The sequence below is a fragment of the Chiloscyllium punctatum genome, chromosome 1 (assembly GCF_047496795.1).
Source record: "Chiloscyllium punctatum isolate Juve2018m chromosome 1, sChiPun1.3, whole genome shotgun sequence".
NCBI lineage: Eukaryota > Metazoa > Chordata > Chondrichthyes > Orectolobiformes > Hemiscylliidae > Chiloscyllium > Chiloscyllium punctatum.
This window is the reverse complement of record NC_092739.1, coordinates 172,423,325-172,441,520: the sequence shown is the minus strand read 5'-3', so window position 1 is coordinate 172,441,520 and position 18,196 is coordinate 172,423,325. Positions and strand designations below refer to the sequence as shown.

Sequence of the window (18,196 nt, the reverse complement as noted above, 5' to 3'; positions counted from 1 at the left end):
TGTATGTCTTTGAAACTCTTCAGGGCAGAGAACTGTGGGGGCAGAGTCTTTGTGTGAATTTGAGGCTGCGATAAATACGTTCTTGATCAATCGGGGAATCAAGGGTTCTGGAGAAAGAGCAGGAAGGCAGGTGTGAGGAATGTCAGATCAGCCACAATCCCCTTGAATGACAGAGCAGACTCAAGGAGCTGAATGGCTTCCTCCTCTTCCTGTTTCTTATTCACCAGATGGATCTTGCATAGACCATCCCACAGATCAGGGTTACCGCTGAATTCAGTTACTCGTTACTCCAGTGACTCACTGGGACTTGTTTCACTCAAAATGACTCCCCTTTGGGAACACATCTTTCCCAGTCTTAATTCCAAGGTTGACACACCAAATCCACAGTGGAATGAAAGGGAGACAATGCTATCATGGTAATATCTTCACTGGAACAGCCCCTGAGGAACCAGGGTGGGTGGGGGGGAATCACCCTCAAATGGCTGCAAGCTCACAGGGTTATAAACAAACAAAAGACTAACTTCTTTCTGGATTCAGTTGAATGTTGAGGATACATGAGGTTTCACAAGGCACCAGGGAATATGGAGACTCTTCAGCCTCCTCACCTCTCCTCGTTAAGGTCTTTCCTGGGTCTCAGGAAGCTGTTAGCTACATACGGTCAGGAAAGGGAGACCCTTTGGGCTTGTTTGGTGAAGGGGAAGTTGGAAAGGAAAGGCACAGGGTTGTTATATATTGTGTTTGGTGGATGTTACATTGGGACAGTGTTCACACGAGCTGCTTGAAACTGCTTTGAGCTGTTATAGAGAACAAAGCTTTGGGATAAAACATCGCTTCTTGGAGCCTTGCAGCAAATGAGGGGGTTTGAAATATGAGCTCAGCCATTTAAGGCAGAGGTGAGGATCAATGTCTTCAGGTTGTGTATGTTTTGGATTCTCCATCTGCTCGTTCCTGTGAATATTCCCCTTTTGCGTATCTTCAAAGGAAACAGTAATAGATTGGTAGATGCTCAGGGAATGAGAGAATATGGGACACCATGAGATGGGGGAGTTACAGAGAAAGGTCATCCATGGTCTTACTGTGTGTTGGAGCACACTGAAGCAGTGAATTGGCTGACCGTAAATTCCTTTTTCTGATGTTTTTGTTTTCCAGTGCACCGTGGCCAATAAGCTACAGTAGCTGCAGCAAAAGGGATTTTGAGAACATGCTGCTCCGTGACCGTGGAGTATGTCTGATGTCTCGGCCGGACTTTAAAAACCTGCCTGGGGATCCTCAGTGTGGAAACATGTTCACAGAGAGAGGCGAGCAGTGTGACTGTGGAAAACCTGAGGTAAGACTAGACGGGATTGAGGTTCACAAGGAGGAGGTGTTAGCAATTCTGGTAAGTGTGAAAATAGATAAGTCCCCTGGGCCAGATGAGATTGATCCCAGGATTCTCTGGGAAGCCAGGGAGGAGATTGCTGAGCCTTTAGTTTTGATCTTTATGTTGTCATTGTCTACAGGAGTAGTGCCAGAAGGCTGGAGGATAGTCAAATGTGGTTCCCTTGTTCAAGAAGGGGAGTAGAGACAACCCTGGTAATTATCGACCAGTGAGCCTTACTTCAGTTGTGGGTCAAGTGTTGGAAAAGGTTATAAGATATAGGATTTATAATCATCTAGTGAGGAATAAATTGATTAGGGATAGTCAGCACGGCTTTGTGAAGTGTAGGTTGTGCCTCACAAAACTTATTGAGTTCTTTGAGAAGGTGACCAAACAGGTAGATGAGGGTAAACTGGTTGATGTGGTGTATATGAATTTCAGTAAGGTGTTCAATAAGGTTCCCCACAGTAGGCTATTGTACAAAATGCGGAGGAATGGGATCGTGGGAGATATAGCAGTTTGGATCAGTAATTGGCTTGCTGAAAGAAGACAGAGGGTGGTGGTTGATGGGAAATGTTCATCCTGGAGTCCAGTTACCAGTGGGGTACCGCAAGGGTCGGTGTTGAGTCCACTGCTGTTCGTCATTTTTATAAACAATCTGCATGAGGACGTAGAAGGATGGGTTAGTAAATTCGCAGATGACACTAAGGTCGGTGGAGTTGTGGATAGTGCTAAGGGATGTTATAGGTTACAGAGGGACATAGATAAGGGGCAAAGCTGGGCTGAGAAATGGCAAATTTAATGCAGAAATGTGTGAGGTGATTCACTTTAGAAGGAGCAACAGGAATGCAGAGTACTGGGCTAATGGTAAGATTCTTGGTAGTGTAGATGATCAGAGAGATCTCAGTGTTCATGTGCACAGATCCTTGAAAGTTGCCACCCAGGTTGACAGGGTTGTTAAGAAGGCATACAGTGTTTTAGCTTTTATTAATAGAGGGAGTGAGTTCTGGAACCATGGGCTTATGTTGCAGCTGTATAAAACTCTGGTACAGCCGCACTTGGGGTATTGTGTACAGTTCTGGTCACCGCATTATAAGAAGGATGTGGAAGCTTTGGAAAGGGTGCAGAGGAGATTTACTCGGATGTTGTCTGGTTTGGAGGGAAGGTCTTACGAGGAAAGGCTGAGGGACTTGAGGCTGTTTTCGTTAGAGAGAAGAAGGTTGAGAGGTGACTTAATCGAGTCATATAAGATAATCAGAGGGCTAGATAGAGTGGACAGGGAGAGACTTTTTCCAAGTATGGTGACAGTGAGCACGAGGGGCATAGCTTTAAACTGAGGGGTGATAGATATAGGACAGATGTCAGAGGGAGTTTCTTTACTCAGAGAGTAGGAAGGGTATGGAATGCACTGCCTACAATGGTAGTAGATTCACCAAGTTTAAGTACATTTAAGTTGTCATTGGACAGGCAGATGGATGAAAATGGGATAGTGTGGGGTAGATCAGCTTCAGGTTGGTTCCACAGGTCAGCTCAACATCGAGGGCCAAATGTCTATGTTCTTTGTTCTTTACAAGTGCATGATAGGAATGAGTTCCTCGTGCTGGCTGTGGGCTGGGATCATTTATGGGAGACGTTTGTTTGCTGTCGATGTGGGTGTGTTTGCAAACCAGACTGTGGTCAAGCCAGAGGAACATGACAACCACCTTGTGGGCTCTCAGTGCAAACTCCTCCTTCCTATTGGGCAGATCTACACAATGCTGGGAATTCCCAGGAGGTTCCCTCCGAGACACCAGCTGGGAGTTTGAGCATCTTCAACTGAGTAATCAAGGAGGATATCACTTGGCACATGGATCTGCATTTGGGAATGAATAAAATACTTGTGTCAGATTTGGCTCAGAACTGAATTTCAAATCCAGATTGGAAAGGCCAGTGATGAGGGTGTCCTGATCAGACAATCTCCTGTTCCCCACGCTAGCTACATTTACCATGGAATAAGACGGTTTTATAATCTTTGTGTACAAAGAAGCTGTGTGTTTAAACCTTCAGCGATCCAGTCTCCAGCAACAGATCCATCTGATCACTGGCAACAAACAGCACAAACAGCTCCATGTTCCCCATCGTCACAAACAGCTCCATGTTCCCCATCGTCACAAACAGCTCCATGTTCCCCAACATCACAAACAGCTCCATGTTCCCCAACGTCACAAACTGCTTCATGTTCCCCAACATCACAAACAGCTCCATGTTCCCCAACATCACAAACAGCTCCAAATTCCCCAACATCACAAACAGCTCCATGTTCCCCAACATCACAAACAGCTCCAAATTCCCCAACATCACAAACAGCTCCATGTTCCCCAATATCACAAACAGCTCCATGTTCCCCAACATCACAAACAACTCCATGTTCCCCAACATCACAAACAGCTCCATGTTCCCCAACATCACAAACATCTCCATGTTCCCCAACATCACAAACAGCTCCATGTTCCCCAACGTCACAAACAGCTCCATGTTCCCCAACATCACAAACAACTCCATGTTCCCCAACGTCATAAACAGTTCCATGTTCCCCAACACCACAAACAGCTCCATGTTCCCCAACGCCACAAACAGCTCCATGTTCCCCAACGCCACAAACAGCTCCATGTTCCCCAACATCACAAACAGCTCCATGTTCCCCAACATCACAAACAGCTCCATGTTCCCCAACATCACAAACAGCTCCATGTTCCCCAACATCATAAACAGCTCCATGTTCCCCAACGTCACAAACAGCTCCATGTTCCCCAACATCATAAACAGCTCCATGTTCCCCAACGTCACAAACAGCTCCATGTTCCCCAACGTCACAAACAGCTCCATGTTCCCCAACACCACAAACAGCTCCATGTTCCCCAACGTCACAAACAGCTCCATGTTCCCCAACATCACAAACAGCTCCATGTTCCCCAACATCACAAACAGCTCCATGTTCCCCAACATCACAAACAGCTCCATGTTCCCCAACGTCACAAACAGCTCCATGTTCCCCAACATCACAAACAGCTCCATGTTCCCCAACGTCACAAACAGCTCCATGTTCCCCAACATCATAAACAGCTCCATGTTCCCCAACATCACAAACAGCTCCATGTTCCCCAACGTCACAAACAGCTCCATGTTCCCCAACATCACAAACAGCTCCATGTTCCCCAACATCACAAACAGCTCCAAATTCCCCAACATCACAAACAGCTCCATGTTCCCCAACATCACAAACAGCTCCAAATTCCCCAACATCACAAACCAGCTCCATGTTCCCCAACATCACAAACAGCTCCATGTTCCCCAACATCACAAACAGCTCCATGTTCCCCAACGTCACAAACATCTCCATGTTCCCCAACATCACAAACAGCTCCATGTTCCCCAACGTCACAAACAGCTCCATGTTCCCCAACATCACAAACAACTCCATGTTCCCCAACGTCATAAACAGTTCCATGTTCCCCAACACCACAAACAGCTCCATGTTCCCCAACGCCACAAACAGCTCCATGTTCCCCAACGCCACAAACAGCTCCATGTTCCCCAACATCACAAACAGCTCCATGTTCCCCAACATCACAAACAGCTCCATGTTCCCCAACTTCACAAACAGCTCCATGTTCCCCAACATCACAAACAGCTCCATGTTCCCCAACATCACAAACAGCTCCATGTTCCCCAACATCACAAACAGCTCCATGTTCCCCAACATCATAAACAGCTCCATGTTCCCCAACGTCACAAACAGCTCCATGTTCCCCAGCGTCACAAACAGCTCCATGTTCCCCAACGTCACAAACAGCTCCATGTTCCCCAACACCACAAACAGCTCCATGTTCCCCAACGTCACAAACAGCTCCATGTTCCCCAACGTCACAAACAGCTCCATGTTCCCCAACATCATAAACAGCTCCATGTTCCCCAATATCACAAACAGCTCCATGTTCCCCAACATCATAAACAGCTCCATGTTCCCCAATATCACAAACAGCTCCATGTTCCCCAACATCATAAACAGCTCCATGTTCCCCAATATCACAAACAGCTCCATGTTCCCCAACATCATAAACAGCTCCATGTTCCCCAATATCACAAACAGCTCCATGTTCCCCAACATCACAAACAGCTCCATGTTCCCCAACATCACAAACAGCTCCATGTTCCCCAACATCATAAACAGCTCCATGTTCCCCAACGTCACAAACAGCTCCATGTTCCCCAATATCACAAACAGCTCCATGTTCCCCAACATCACAAACAGCTCCATGTTCCCCAACATCATAAACAGCTCCATGTTCCCCAATATCACAAACAGCTCCATGTTCCCCAACATCATAAACAGCTCCATGTTCCCCAATATCACAAACAGCTCCATGTTCCCCAACACCACAAACAGCTCCATGTTCCCCAACATCATAAACAGCTCCATGTTCCCCAACATCATAAACAGCTCCATGTTCCCCAATATCACAAACAGCTCCATGTTCCCCAACATCACAAACAGCTCCATGTTCCCCAACATCACAAACAACTCCATGTTCCCCAACATCACAAACAGCTCCATGTTCCCCAATATCACAAACAACTCCATGTTCCCCAACATCATAAACAGCTCCATGTTCCCCAATATCACAAACAGCTCCATGTTCCCCAACATCATAAACAGCTCCATGTTCCCCAATATCACAAACAGCTCCATGTTCCCCAACACCACAAACAGCTCCATGTTCCCCAACATCATAAACAGCTCCATGTTCCCCAATATCACAAACAGCTCCATGTTCCCCAACGCCACAAACAGCTCCATGTTCCCCAACATCATAAACAGCTCCATGTTCCCCAACATCATAAACAGCTCCATGTTCCCCAATATCACAAACAGCTCCATGTTCCCCAACATCACAAACAGCTCCATGTTCCCCAACGTCACAAACAGCTCCATGTTCCCCAACACCACAAACAGCTCCATGTTCCCCAACATCATAAACAGCTCCATGTTCCCCAACATCACAAACAGCTCCATGTTCCCCAATATCACAAACAGCTCCATGTTCCCCAACGTCACAAACAGCTCCATGTTCCCCAACATCACAAACAGCTCCATGTTCCCCAACATCACAAACAGCTCCATGTTCCCCAACGTCACAAACAGCTCCATGTTCCCCAACACCACAAACAGCTCCATGTTCCCCAACATCACAAACAGCTCCATGTTCCCCAATATCACAAACAGCTCCATGTTCCCCAATATCACAAACAGCTCCATGTTCCCCAACATCACAAACAGCTCCATGTTCCCCAACACCACAAACAGCTCCATGTTCCCCAACGTCACAAACAGCTCCAAATTCCCCAACATCACAAACAGCTCCAAATTCCCCAACATCATAAACAGCTCCATGTTCCCCAACATCATAAACAGCTCCATGTTCCCCAACATCACAAACAGCTCCATGTTCCCCAACATCACAAACAGCTCCATGTTCCCCAACATCACAAACAGCTCCATGTTCCCCAACATCACAAACAGCTCCATGTTCCCCAACATCACAAACAGCTCCATGTTCCCCAACGTCACAAACAGCTCCATGTTCCCCAATATCACAAACAACTCCATGTTCCCCAACATCACAAACAGCTCCATGTTCCCCAATATCACAAACAGCTCCATGTTCCCCAACATCATAAACAGCTCCATGTTCCCCAACGTCACAAACAGCTCCATGTTCCCCAACATCACAAACAGCTCCATGTTCCCCAACATCACAAACAGCTCCATGTTCCCCAACATCACAAACAGCTCCATGTTCCCCAACATCACAAACAGCTCCATGTTCCCCAATATCACAAACAACTCCATGTTCCCCAACATCATAAACAGCTCCATGTTCCCCAACATCATAAACAGCTCCATGTTCCCCAACATCACAAACAGCTCCATGTTCCCCAACATCACAAACAGCTCCATGTTCCCCAACATCACAAACAGCTCCATGTTCCCCAATATCACAAACAACTCCATGTTCCCCAACATCACAAACAGCTCCATGTTCCCCAATATCACAAACAACTCCATGTTCCCCAACACCACAAACAGCTCCATGTTCCCCAACATCACAAACAGCTCCATGTTCCCCAATATCACAAACAGCTCCATGTTCCCCAATATCACAAACAACTCCATGTTCCCCAACATCACAAACAGCTCCATGTTCCCCAATATCACAAACAGCTCCATGTTCCCCAATATCACAAACAGCTCCATGTTCCCCAACATCATAAACAGCTCCATGTTCCCCAATATCACAAACAGCTCCATATTCCCCAACACCACAAACAGCTCCATGTTCCCCAACGTCACAAACATCTCCATGTTCCCCAACATCACAAACAGCTCCATGTTCCCCAACATCGCAAACAGCTCCATGTTCCCCAACATCACAAACAGCTCCATGTTCCCCAATATCACAAACAGCTCCATGTTCCCCAACATCACAAACAGCTCCATGTTCCCCAACATCACAAACAACTCCATGTTCCCCAACATCACAAACAACTCCATGTTCCCCAACATCATAAACAGCTCCATGTTCCCCAATATCACAAACAGCTCCATGTTCCCCAACATCATAAACAGCTCCATGTTCCCCAACGTCACAAACAGCTCCATGTTCCCCAACATCACAAACAGCTCCATGTTCCCCAACATCACAAACAGCTCCATGTTCCCCAACATCACAAACAGCTCCATGTTCCCCAACATCACAAACAGCTCCATGTTCCCCAATATCACAAACAACTCCATGTTCCCCAACATCATAAACAGCTCCATGTTCCCCAACATCACAAACAGCTCCATGTTCCCCAACATCACAAACAGCTCCATGTTCCCCAATATCACAAACAACTCCATGTTCCCCAACATCACAAACAGCTCCATGTTCCCCAATATCACAAACAACTCCATGTTCCCCAACACCACAAACAGCTCCATGTTCCCCAACATCACAAACAGCTCCATGTTCCCCAATATCACAAACAGCTCCATGTTCCCCAATATCACAAACAACTCCATGTTCCCCAACATCACAAACAGCTCCATGTTCCCCAATATCACAAACAGCTCCATGTTCCCCAATATCACAAACAGCTCCATGTTCCCCAATATCACAAACAGCTCCATGTTCCCCAATATCACAAACAGCTCCATGTTCCCCAACATCATAAACAGCTCCATGTTCCCCAATATCACAAACAGCTCCATGTTCCCCAACACCACAAACAGCTCCATGTTCCCCAACGTCACAAACAGCTCCATGTTCCCCAACATCACAAACAGCTCCATGTTCCCCAACATCACAAACAGCTCCATGTTCCCCAATATCACAAACAGCTCCATGTTCCCCAACATCATAAACAGCTCCATGTTCCCCAATATCACAAACAACTCCATGTTCCCCAACACCACAAACAGCTCCATGTTCCCCAACACCACAAACAGCTCCATGTTCCCCAACGTCACAAACAGCTCCATGTTCCCCAACATCACAAACAGCTCCATGTTCCCCAACATCACAAACAGCTCCATGTTCCCCAACATCACAAACAGCTCCATGTTCCCCAATATCACAAACAGCTCCATGTTCCCCAACACCACAAACAGCTCCATGTTCCCCAACACCACAAACAGCTCCATGTTCCCCAATATCACAAACAGCTCCATGTTCCCCAACATCACAAACAGCTCCATGTTCCCCAACATCACAAACAGCTCCATGTTCCCCAATATCACAAACAGCTCCATGTTCCCCAACACCACAAACAGCTCCATGTTCCCCAACATCACAAACAGCTCCATGTTCCCCAATATCACAAACAGCTCCATGTTCCCCAACACCACAAACAGCTCCATGTTCCCCAACATCACAAACAGCTCCATGTTCCCCAACATCACAAACAGCTCCATGTTCCCCAACGTCAGTTTGATTAATGACCTCATTCCGACCTGCCCTTGTCCCATTGGAAAGATCTCCTCACTTGGTGTCTCTTTTAAACAAAGCCAGCTTCTCCAGACCTACTGTTACATTTCATCAATTCTCTTTTTGTTCATTTGTGGGGTGTGGGGGTCGCTGGCTGGGCCTTGAGAAGGTGGGTTTGGGATTAGTGGTGCTGGAAGAGCACAGCACTTCAGGCAGCATCCAAGGAGCTTCGAAATTGATGTTTCAGGCACTTTTGCTGCTCCTCGGATGCTGCCTGAACAGCTGTGCTCTTCCAGCACCACTAATCCCGAATCTGGTTTCCAGCATCTGCAGTCATTCTTTTTACCTTGAGAAGGTGGGGGTGAGCTGCCTTCTTGAGGGAATCCAGGATTTTGCTCCAGTGACACTGAGGTAATGGCAATATATTTCCAAGTCAGGAGGGGACCCCTGTATCTACTGCACCTTGTCTTTGCAGCATTGAAAATGGCAATCTCCAAAATATACTTGAATTACAACAACTGCTCATTCCTGACTGGTGGGAAAATAAAAGTGGAAAAGCAGCTCAACCATGCCTTAAATACAACTTACTTATAGTATTCCATTGATTTCAAATGAGAATTAGTTTTATTGTCACATGTACTCACATGAGTACACTGAAATGTTTAAGTCATCATTACTGATGCCATCTTCAGTACAAAGGTACCTGGGTACAGATTATGAGGAATAAATTGAAAAAATACATAATCATCAGAATAAATAGAAAATAAAGGATTAAGAAGCACAGAATCACATTGTTTCCACGCCAGTCTGTGCCACCACCTGGTCTCCAGACTACAAAAGGAATTTTTAAAAATTACATGAATAAAGTTCATCTTCTGAATTTAGGGTCCATAAACACAAATATAGGATGTTTGCAAAGCCCTGCTCACTCCTGGCACCACCTCCCCCACAGCAGGAGACAGATAACATTCCTAGAGCATTGGGAGCAATTTATAATTCAGCAAAGCCAGGAGAAAAAGATTGATCACAAGGTGGAAAGTAGAGTACAGGAGTGACAATGCAGGGAACATGAAATCTAACTGCTCCTTTGTCTTTTCACATACTTATAAAACCTTTTACAAAGACAAATTCATGTCCCTTACATCCAAAATACTCTTATTAATTCTCAGAACCATGAGGGGCATGGATCAGGTAAATAGGCAAAGTCTTTTCCCTGGGGTGGGGGAGTCCAGAACTAGAGAGTATAGGTTTAGGGTGAGAGGGGAAAGATATAAAAGGGACCTACAGGACAACGTGTTCACACAGAGGGTGGTATGTGTATGGAATGAGCTGCCAGAGGATGTGGTGGAGGCTGGTACAATTACAACATTTAGGAGAGAGTGAGGTCTGCAGATGCTGGAGATAAGAGTCGAGCAGGAGAATCGATGTTTTGTGCATAAGCCTGAAGAAGGGCTTATGCCTGAAATGTCGATCCTCCTCCTTGGATGCTGCCTGACTTGCTGCGCTTTTCTAGCAACACATTTTTCAGCATAAGTAATGCATTCTTCCCACCCTACCTCCTGCAAAAATGCCATCCCGTATTCCCAATTTCTCCGCCTCCGCCGTATCTGCTCCCAGGAGGACCAGTTCCACCACAGAACACACCAGATGGCCTCCTTCTTTAGAGACCGCAATTTCCCTTCCCACGTGGTTAAAGATGCCCTCCAACGCATCTCGTCCACATCCCGCACCTCCACCCTCAGACCCCACCCCTCCAACCGTAACAAGGACAGAACGCCCCTGGTGCTCACCTTCCACCCTACAAACCTTTGCATCAACCAAATCATCCGCCGACATTTCCGCCACCTCCAAAAAGACCCCACCACCAGGGATATATTTCCCTCCCCACCCCTTTCCGCCTTCCGCAAAGATCGTTCCCTCCGTGACTACCTGGTCAGGTCCACGCCCCCCTATAACCCACCCTCCAATCCTGGCACTTTCCCCTGCCACTGCAGGAACTGTAAAACCTGTGCCCACTCCTCCTCCCTCACCTCCATCCAAAGCCCCAAAGGAGCCTTCCGCATCCATCAAAGTTTTACCTGGACATCCACCAATATCATTTATTGTATCCGTTGCTCCCGATGTGGTCTCCTCTACATTGGGGAGACTGGGCGCCTCCTAGCAGAGCGCTTTAGGGAACATCTCTGGGACAACCGCACCAATCAACCAAACCGCCCCGTGGCCCAACATTTCAACTCCCCCTCCCACTCTGCCGAGGACATGGAGGTCCTGGGCCTCCTTCACCGCCGCTCCCTCACCACCAGACGCCTGGAGGAAGAACGCCTCATCTTCCACCTCGGAACACTTCAACCCCAGGGCATCAATGTGGACTTCAACAGCTTCCTCATTTCCCCTTACCCCACCTCATCCTAGTTCCAAACTTCCAGCTCAGCACTGACTTCATGACTTGTCCGGACTTGTCCTACCTGCCTATCTCCTTTTCCACCTATCCACTCCACCCTCTCCTCCTTGACCTATCACCTTCATCCCCTCCCCCACTCACCCATTGTACTCTATGCTACTTTCTCCCCACCCCCACCCTCTTCTAGCTTATCTCTCCACCCTTCAGGCTCACTGCCTTTATTCCTGATGAAGAGCTTTCGCCCGAAACGTCGATTTTCCTGCTCCTTGGATGCTGCCCTGAACTGCTGTGCTCTTCCAGCACCACTAATCCAGAGCAAGTAAAGCATTGTCCAGAGTCCAGAGAAAGTATATTCAAAGTTTGTGAGAAGATTTGTAGCTCGGGTGCTCGTTGTTGTGGTTCTGTTCGCCGAGCTGGGAATTTGTGTCACAGACGTTTCGTGCAGCGTAGGTTCACGAGGTCAATTCCTGGAATGGCAGGATTGCCTTACACGGAAAGACTGAAGCGACTGGGCTTGTATACCCTTGAGTTTAGAAGACTGAGAGGGGATCTGATTGAAACGTATAGGCTTATGAAAGGACTGGACACTCTGGCAGGAGGGAACATATTTCCGTTGATGGGGGAGTGCCGAACCAGAGGACACAACTTAAAAATACGGGGTAGACCATTTAGGACAGAGATGAGGAGAAACTACTTCACACAGAGAGTGGTGGCTGTGTGGAATGCTCTGCCCCAGAGGGCAGTGGAGGCCCAGTCTCTGGATTCTTTTAAGAAAGAATTGGATAGAGCTCTTAAAGATAGTGGAGTCAAGGGGTATGGAGATAAGGCTGGAACAGGATACTAATTAGGAATGATCAGCCATGATCATATTGAATGGCGGTGCAGGCTCGAAGGGCAGAATGGCCTACTCCTGCATCTATTGTCTATTGTCTATTGTCTATTGTCCCCTGTCTAGGTGACATCCTCAGTGCTTGGGAGCCTCCTGTGAAGCGCTTCTGTGATCTTTCCTCCGGCATTTGTAGTGGTTTGAATCTGCTGCTTCCGGTTGTCAGTTCCAGCTGTCCGCTGCAGTGGCCGGTATATTGGGTCCAGGTCGATGTGTTTGTTGATTGAATCTGTGGATGAGTGCCATGCCTCTAGGAATTCCCTGGCTGTTCTCTGTTTGGCTTGTCCTATAATAGTAGTGTTGTCCCAGTCGAACTCATGTTGCTTGTCGTCTGTGTGTGTGGCTACTAAGGATAGCTGGTCGTGTCGTTCTCGCACCAGAACTGCAAAAAGAGGAAGAGGAACACCTATACAAAGTATTCGCCAAAAACGGATACCCTCGCAATTTCATCAACAGATGCCTAAGGGAGAGACAACGGAACGAGGACATGCCGCAACCCAAAGGACTAGCCACACTACCATACATCAGGAACATTTCTGAACTGACAGCCAGACTACTGCGACCACTAGGACTCATAACAGCACACAAACCAACAGCCACGCTCAGACAACAACTCACCAGAACGAAGGACCCGATACCCAACATGAGCAAAACCAACGTAGTGTATAAAATCCCATGCAAGGATTGCACAAAACACTACATCGGACAAACAGGAAGACCGTTAACGATCCGTATACACGAACACCAACTAGCCACTCACATATACACACAGAGACACTCACAGACAAACACATATTCATAGACACACACATATACACAGACACACACACACATATACACAGACACACACATATTCTCTGACTCACACACATATACACAGACACACACACATACACAGACACACAGACATACACAGACACACAGACACACATATACACAGACACACAAGCAGATACAGACACACACATATACACAGACCCACAGACACAAATACACAGACACACACACATATACACAGACACACATAGACACACACATATACACAGACACACACACAGACACACGCATACGCAGACACACATACACACACATATATACACAGACACATACACACATATACACAGATACACACACACATACACTCACTCAAATGCACAGACACACACATACACAGACCCACACACACCCATATACACAGACGCACAAACACTCACATATACATAGACACACACACACATACACAGACACACACACAAATACACAGACACACACAAATACACAGACACTCACACAGACACACACAGGCACACACAGGCACACACATATACACACACACACAGATACACAGACACACACACACAAATACAAAGACGCACACAGACACACACACATACACAGACACACACACACATACACACGGACACACACATATACACAGATATATACACAGACACACACACAGACACTCACATACACACAGAGACACTCACCGACAAACATATATTCACATACACACAGACACACACATATACACAGACACACATATACACAGACACACACATATACACAGACACACATATACACAGACACACACACACACAAATACACAGACACACACAGGCACACACACATACATACACACACATACACAGACACACACACATATACACAAACACACACACACACACTCACATATACACAGACACCCAGATTTACATAGACACACACACACACACACACACAGACATACGCACTCACATATACACAGACACACTCACATATCCACAGACACACATACACAGACACGCACATATACACAGACGCACACACATATACACAGACAGACACACACAGACAGACACACATATGCACAGACACACACACATACACACAACGTTTTGATGGGTTGCACCTCTGTCTTGGACAGGACAATGTTAGAGAGACTATCTGGGGAAGGGGTGTTTAGGGTACACCCCTGTGTAGAACTCCAAGGAACGTGTGGGGAGACAGAGAGAGGGGGAGGGAGGTCAGTCATTTGGAGACGGTGGCTGGTCTGTCCAGGAGTGTTCTCGGCAGCATTTCAGTGAGCCAGGTTCGTTTTTAATCATTGTTTCTGTAAATAAAAGACACAATCAGAGTTGAAACAGCTTCTTGACATGATGTTTCTATTGGGAGGTTGGGATTCTCTTCGGATACTCGTTATTCAGGTAAGTCAGGTTCCCCTGTCTACTTAAATCAGGAGGGCAAAAAGGGGACATGAGATAGTGTTGGTAAATAGGGTTAAGGAGAATCCAATACATTAAGGACAAAAGGGTAACGAGGGAGAGAATAGGGCCCCTCAAAGATCAGAGCTGAAAGTGTGTTGCTGGAAAAGCGCAGCAGGTCAGGCAGCATCCAAGGAGCAGGAGAATCGAACGTTTCGGGCATCAGCCCTTCCATTCCTGAAGAAGGGCTGATGCCCAAAATGTTGATTCTCCTGCTCCTTGGATGCTGCCTGACCTGCTGCGCTTTTCCAGCAACACACTTTCAGCTCTGATCTCCAGCATCTGCAGTCCTCACTTTCTCCCCTCAAAGATCAGCAAGGCGGCCTTTGTGTGGAACCACAGAAAATGGGGGAGATATTAAATGAATATTTTGCATCAGTATTTACGGTGGAAAAGGATATGGAAGATATAGACTGTAGGGAAATAGATGGTGACATCTTGTAAAATGTCCAGATTACAGAGGAGGAAGTGCTGGATGTCTTGAAATGGTTAAAGGTGGATAAATCCTCAGGACCTGATCAGGTGTACCCGAGAACTCTGTGGGAAGCTAGAGAAGTGATTGCTGGGCCTCTTGCTGAGATATTTGTATCATTGATAGTCACAGGTGAGGTGCCAGTCGGCTGGAGGTTGGCAAATGTGGTGCCACTGTTTAAGAAGGGTGGTAAAGACAAGCCAGGGAACTATAGACCAGTGAGCCTGACCTCGGTGGTGGGCAAGTTGTTGGAGGGAATCCTGAGGGACAGGATGTACATGTATTTGGAAAGGCAAGGACTGATTTGGGATAGTCAACATGGCTTTGTGGGTGGGAAATCATGTCTCACAAACTTGATTGAGTTTTTTGAAGAAGTAACAAAGAAGATTGATGAGGGCAGAGCAGTAGATGTGATCTATATGGACTTCAGTAAGGCTTTCGACAAGGTGCCCCATGGGAGACTGATTAACAAGGTTAGATCTCATGGAATACAGGGAGAACTAGCCATTTGGATACAGAACTGGCTCAAAGGTAGAAGACAGAGGGTGGTGGTGGAGGGTTGTTTTTCAGACTGGAGGCCTGTGACCAGTAGAGTGCCACAAGGATCGGTGCTGGGCCCTCTACTTTTTGTCATTTACATAAATGATTTGGATGCGAGCATAACAGGTACAGTTAGTAAGTTTGCAGATGACACCAAAATTGGAGGTGTAGTGGACAGCGAAGAGGGTTACCTCAGATTACAACAGGATCTGGACCAGATGGGCCAATGGGCTGAGAAGTGGCGGATGGAGTTTAATTCAGATAAATGCGAGGTGCTGTGCTTTGGGAAAGCAAATCTTAGCAGGACTTATACACTTAATGGTAAGGTCCTGGGACGGGCATAGCTTTAGGGTGAGAGGGGAAAGATATAAAAGAGACCTAAGGGGCAACCTTTTTCACACAGAGGGTGGTACGTGTATGGAATGAGCTGCCAGAGGAAGTGGTGGAGGCTGGTACAATTGCAACATTTAAAAGGCATCCGGATGGGTATACGAATAAGAAAGGTTTTGAGGGATGTGGATACGTGCTCGTAAATAGGACTAGGTTAGGTTAGGATATCTAGTTGGCATAGACGAGTGGACTGAAGGGTTTGATTCTGAGCTATATATGTCCATGACTCTATGGCCCTATGATTTTATAAACCTCTATACGGTCACCCCTCAGCCTCTGACACTCCAGGGAAAATGCCCCAGCCCGTTCAGCCTTGGCCTATATCTGAGGAGATACCTATATCTCCTCCATCTGCCATTTCTCCACCCAACTTTCCAACTGGTCTTTATACTTTGACAATCTTCCTCAGTCTCCACAACCTCGTCAACTATTAGGTCATCATCAAACTTATTAATCAGACCATAAGGTGAGGTCCCAGAAGATTGAAGAATGGCCAATGTTGTTCCTTTGTTCAAGAGAGACAGTCGGGATTACCCTGTTATGTAGGAAATTATAGACCGGTGAATCCTCTATCTGTGTTCGTGAGATTATTGGAGAGGATTCTTGGACACAGGATTCACTCACATTTTGGAAAAGAATGGACTGATTAGGGATAGTCAGCATGTCTTTATGTGGGGAAGGTCTTGTCTCATAAATCTGAATTGATTGAGTTTCTTTTGAGGAAGTGCTGAAGATGATTGATGTCTAAGGCAGTGGATGTTGTCTACACGGACTTTACTAAAGCATTCCACAAAGTCCTAATGAACAGCTTTTGCCTGAAACATTGATGCTCCTCCCCTTCATGTTTGACCTGCTGTGCTTTCACACCAACACACTCCTGAACAAAGCGGCCCACTTCAAATAGTCCCAAGGTGGATACAGCACAGTCTGCTTTCAAACAAAGTAATTCTGGAGATTGCTCCCTAAGGTTGGGATCAGTTCCCTCTTCCTCTTCACACCAGCTTGTCCATCAGTAATCAGCATTTTCAAGTTTGTTTGTTTGTCCTCAGGAATGTGGAGACCCCTGCTGTGATCCTGCAACATGTAAATTCAAACGTGGGGCCGAATGCTCATCCACTGAGCTGTGCTGTGAAGACTGTAAGGTAAAGATCAAATTAGTCACTCCCTGTGCTATACAGAGGAATACTCTGGGTGGTGGTATCATTACCTTCATCATTCCTCATTCACTTTGCAATCAAACTAAACAATTACTCAGGCAGATGGGATGGGACAGCGAGAGAGAATGTTGTAACTTGGAGGAGGGAGAGGACAGAAAGGACACAGACATGTCTACAGTCCAAAGGGATGTGGAGCTGGGCTGGATCCAGTCAGAAGTCAGACGACACCAGGTTATAGTCCGACAGGTTCACCTGATGAAGGAGCAGCGTTCCGAAAGCTTGTGATTTCAAATAGATCTGATGGACTATAACCTGATGTTGTGTGAGTTCTGATTTAACAGAAAAGGAGACCACTTGGTGATTCAAACTGAGGGTTTTAGGGTATTGCATTGGTTTGGGTAAGACAGAATTCTCACTTGTACTGGATTGGCAATGGGTCAATTCACTGAAAAACCTCAAACAGGCATGTCATCAGTTCGTCTGTTAAATACTTAGTGACAGAACAATTCTTGTACACATCCTGTAACAGAACAGAAGGAAGATTGGAACTGCCCTCGAACCTCTTTCATCATTGAATGGGATCATTGTCTGTCTGCAACAAATCAACTTGGCCCTATTCTTTCATTAAGATCAGGCAAGGCGGTAAACGAGGGGGAGGTGTGGCCTTGTTAGTCAAGGATAGTATAACGGTGACTGAGGGAACTTTTGACAAGGACTCGT

General features: G+C 46.5%; 1 protein-coding gene across 1 annotated transcript in view; it reads left to right on the top strand.

The window, feature by feature from the left end:
- Positions 1–18,196, top strand: part of LOC140480760 (disintegrin and metalloproteinase domain-containing protein 12-like) — a 246,847-nt gene that overhangs the window by 4,518 nt on the left and 224,133 nt on the right. The window contains exons 2-3 of the mRNA XM_072576104.1: positions 1,150–1,327; positions 17,369–17,461. Coding sequence (XP_072432205.1) covers positions 1,150–1,327; positions 17,369–17,461 — 271 coding nt within the window. The remainder of the gene's footprint in view (positions 1–1,149; positions 1,328–17,368; positions 17,462–18,196) is intronic.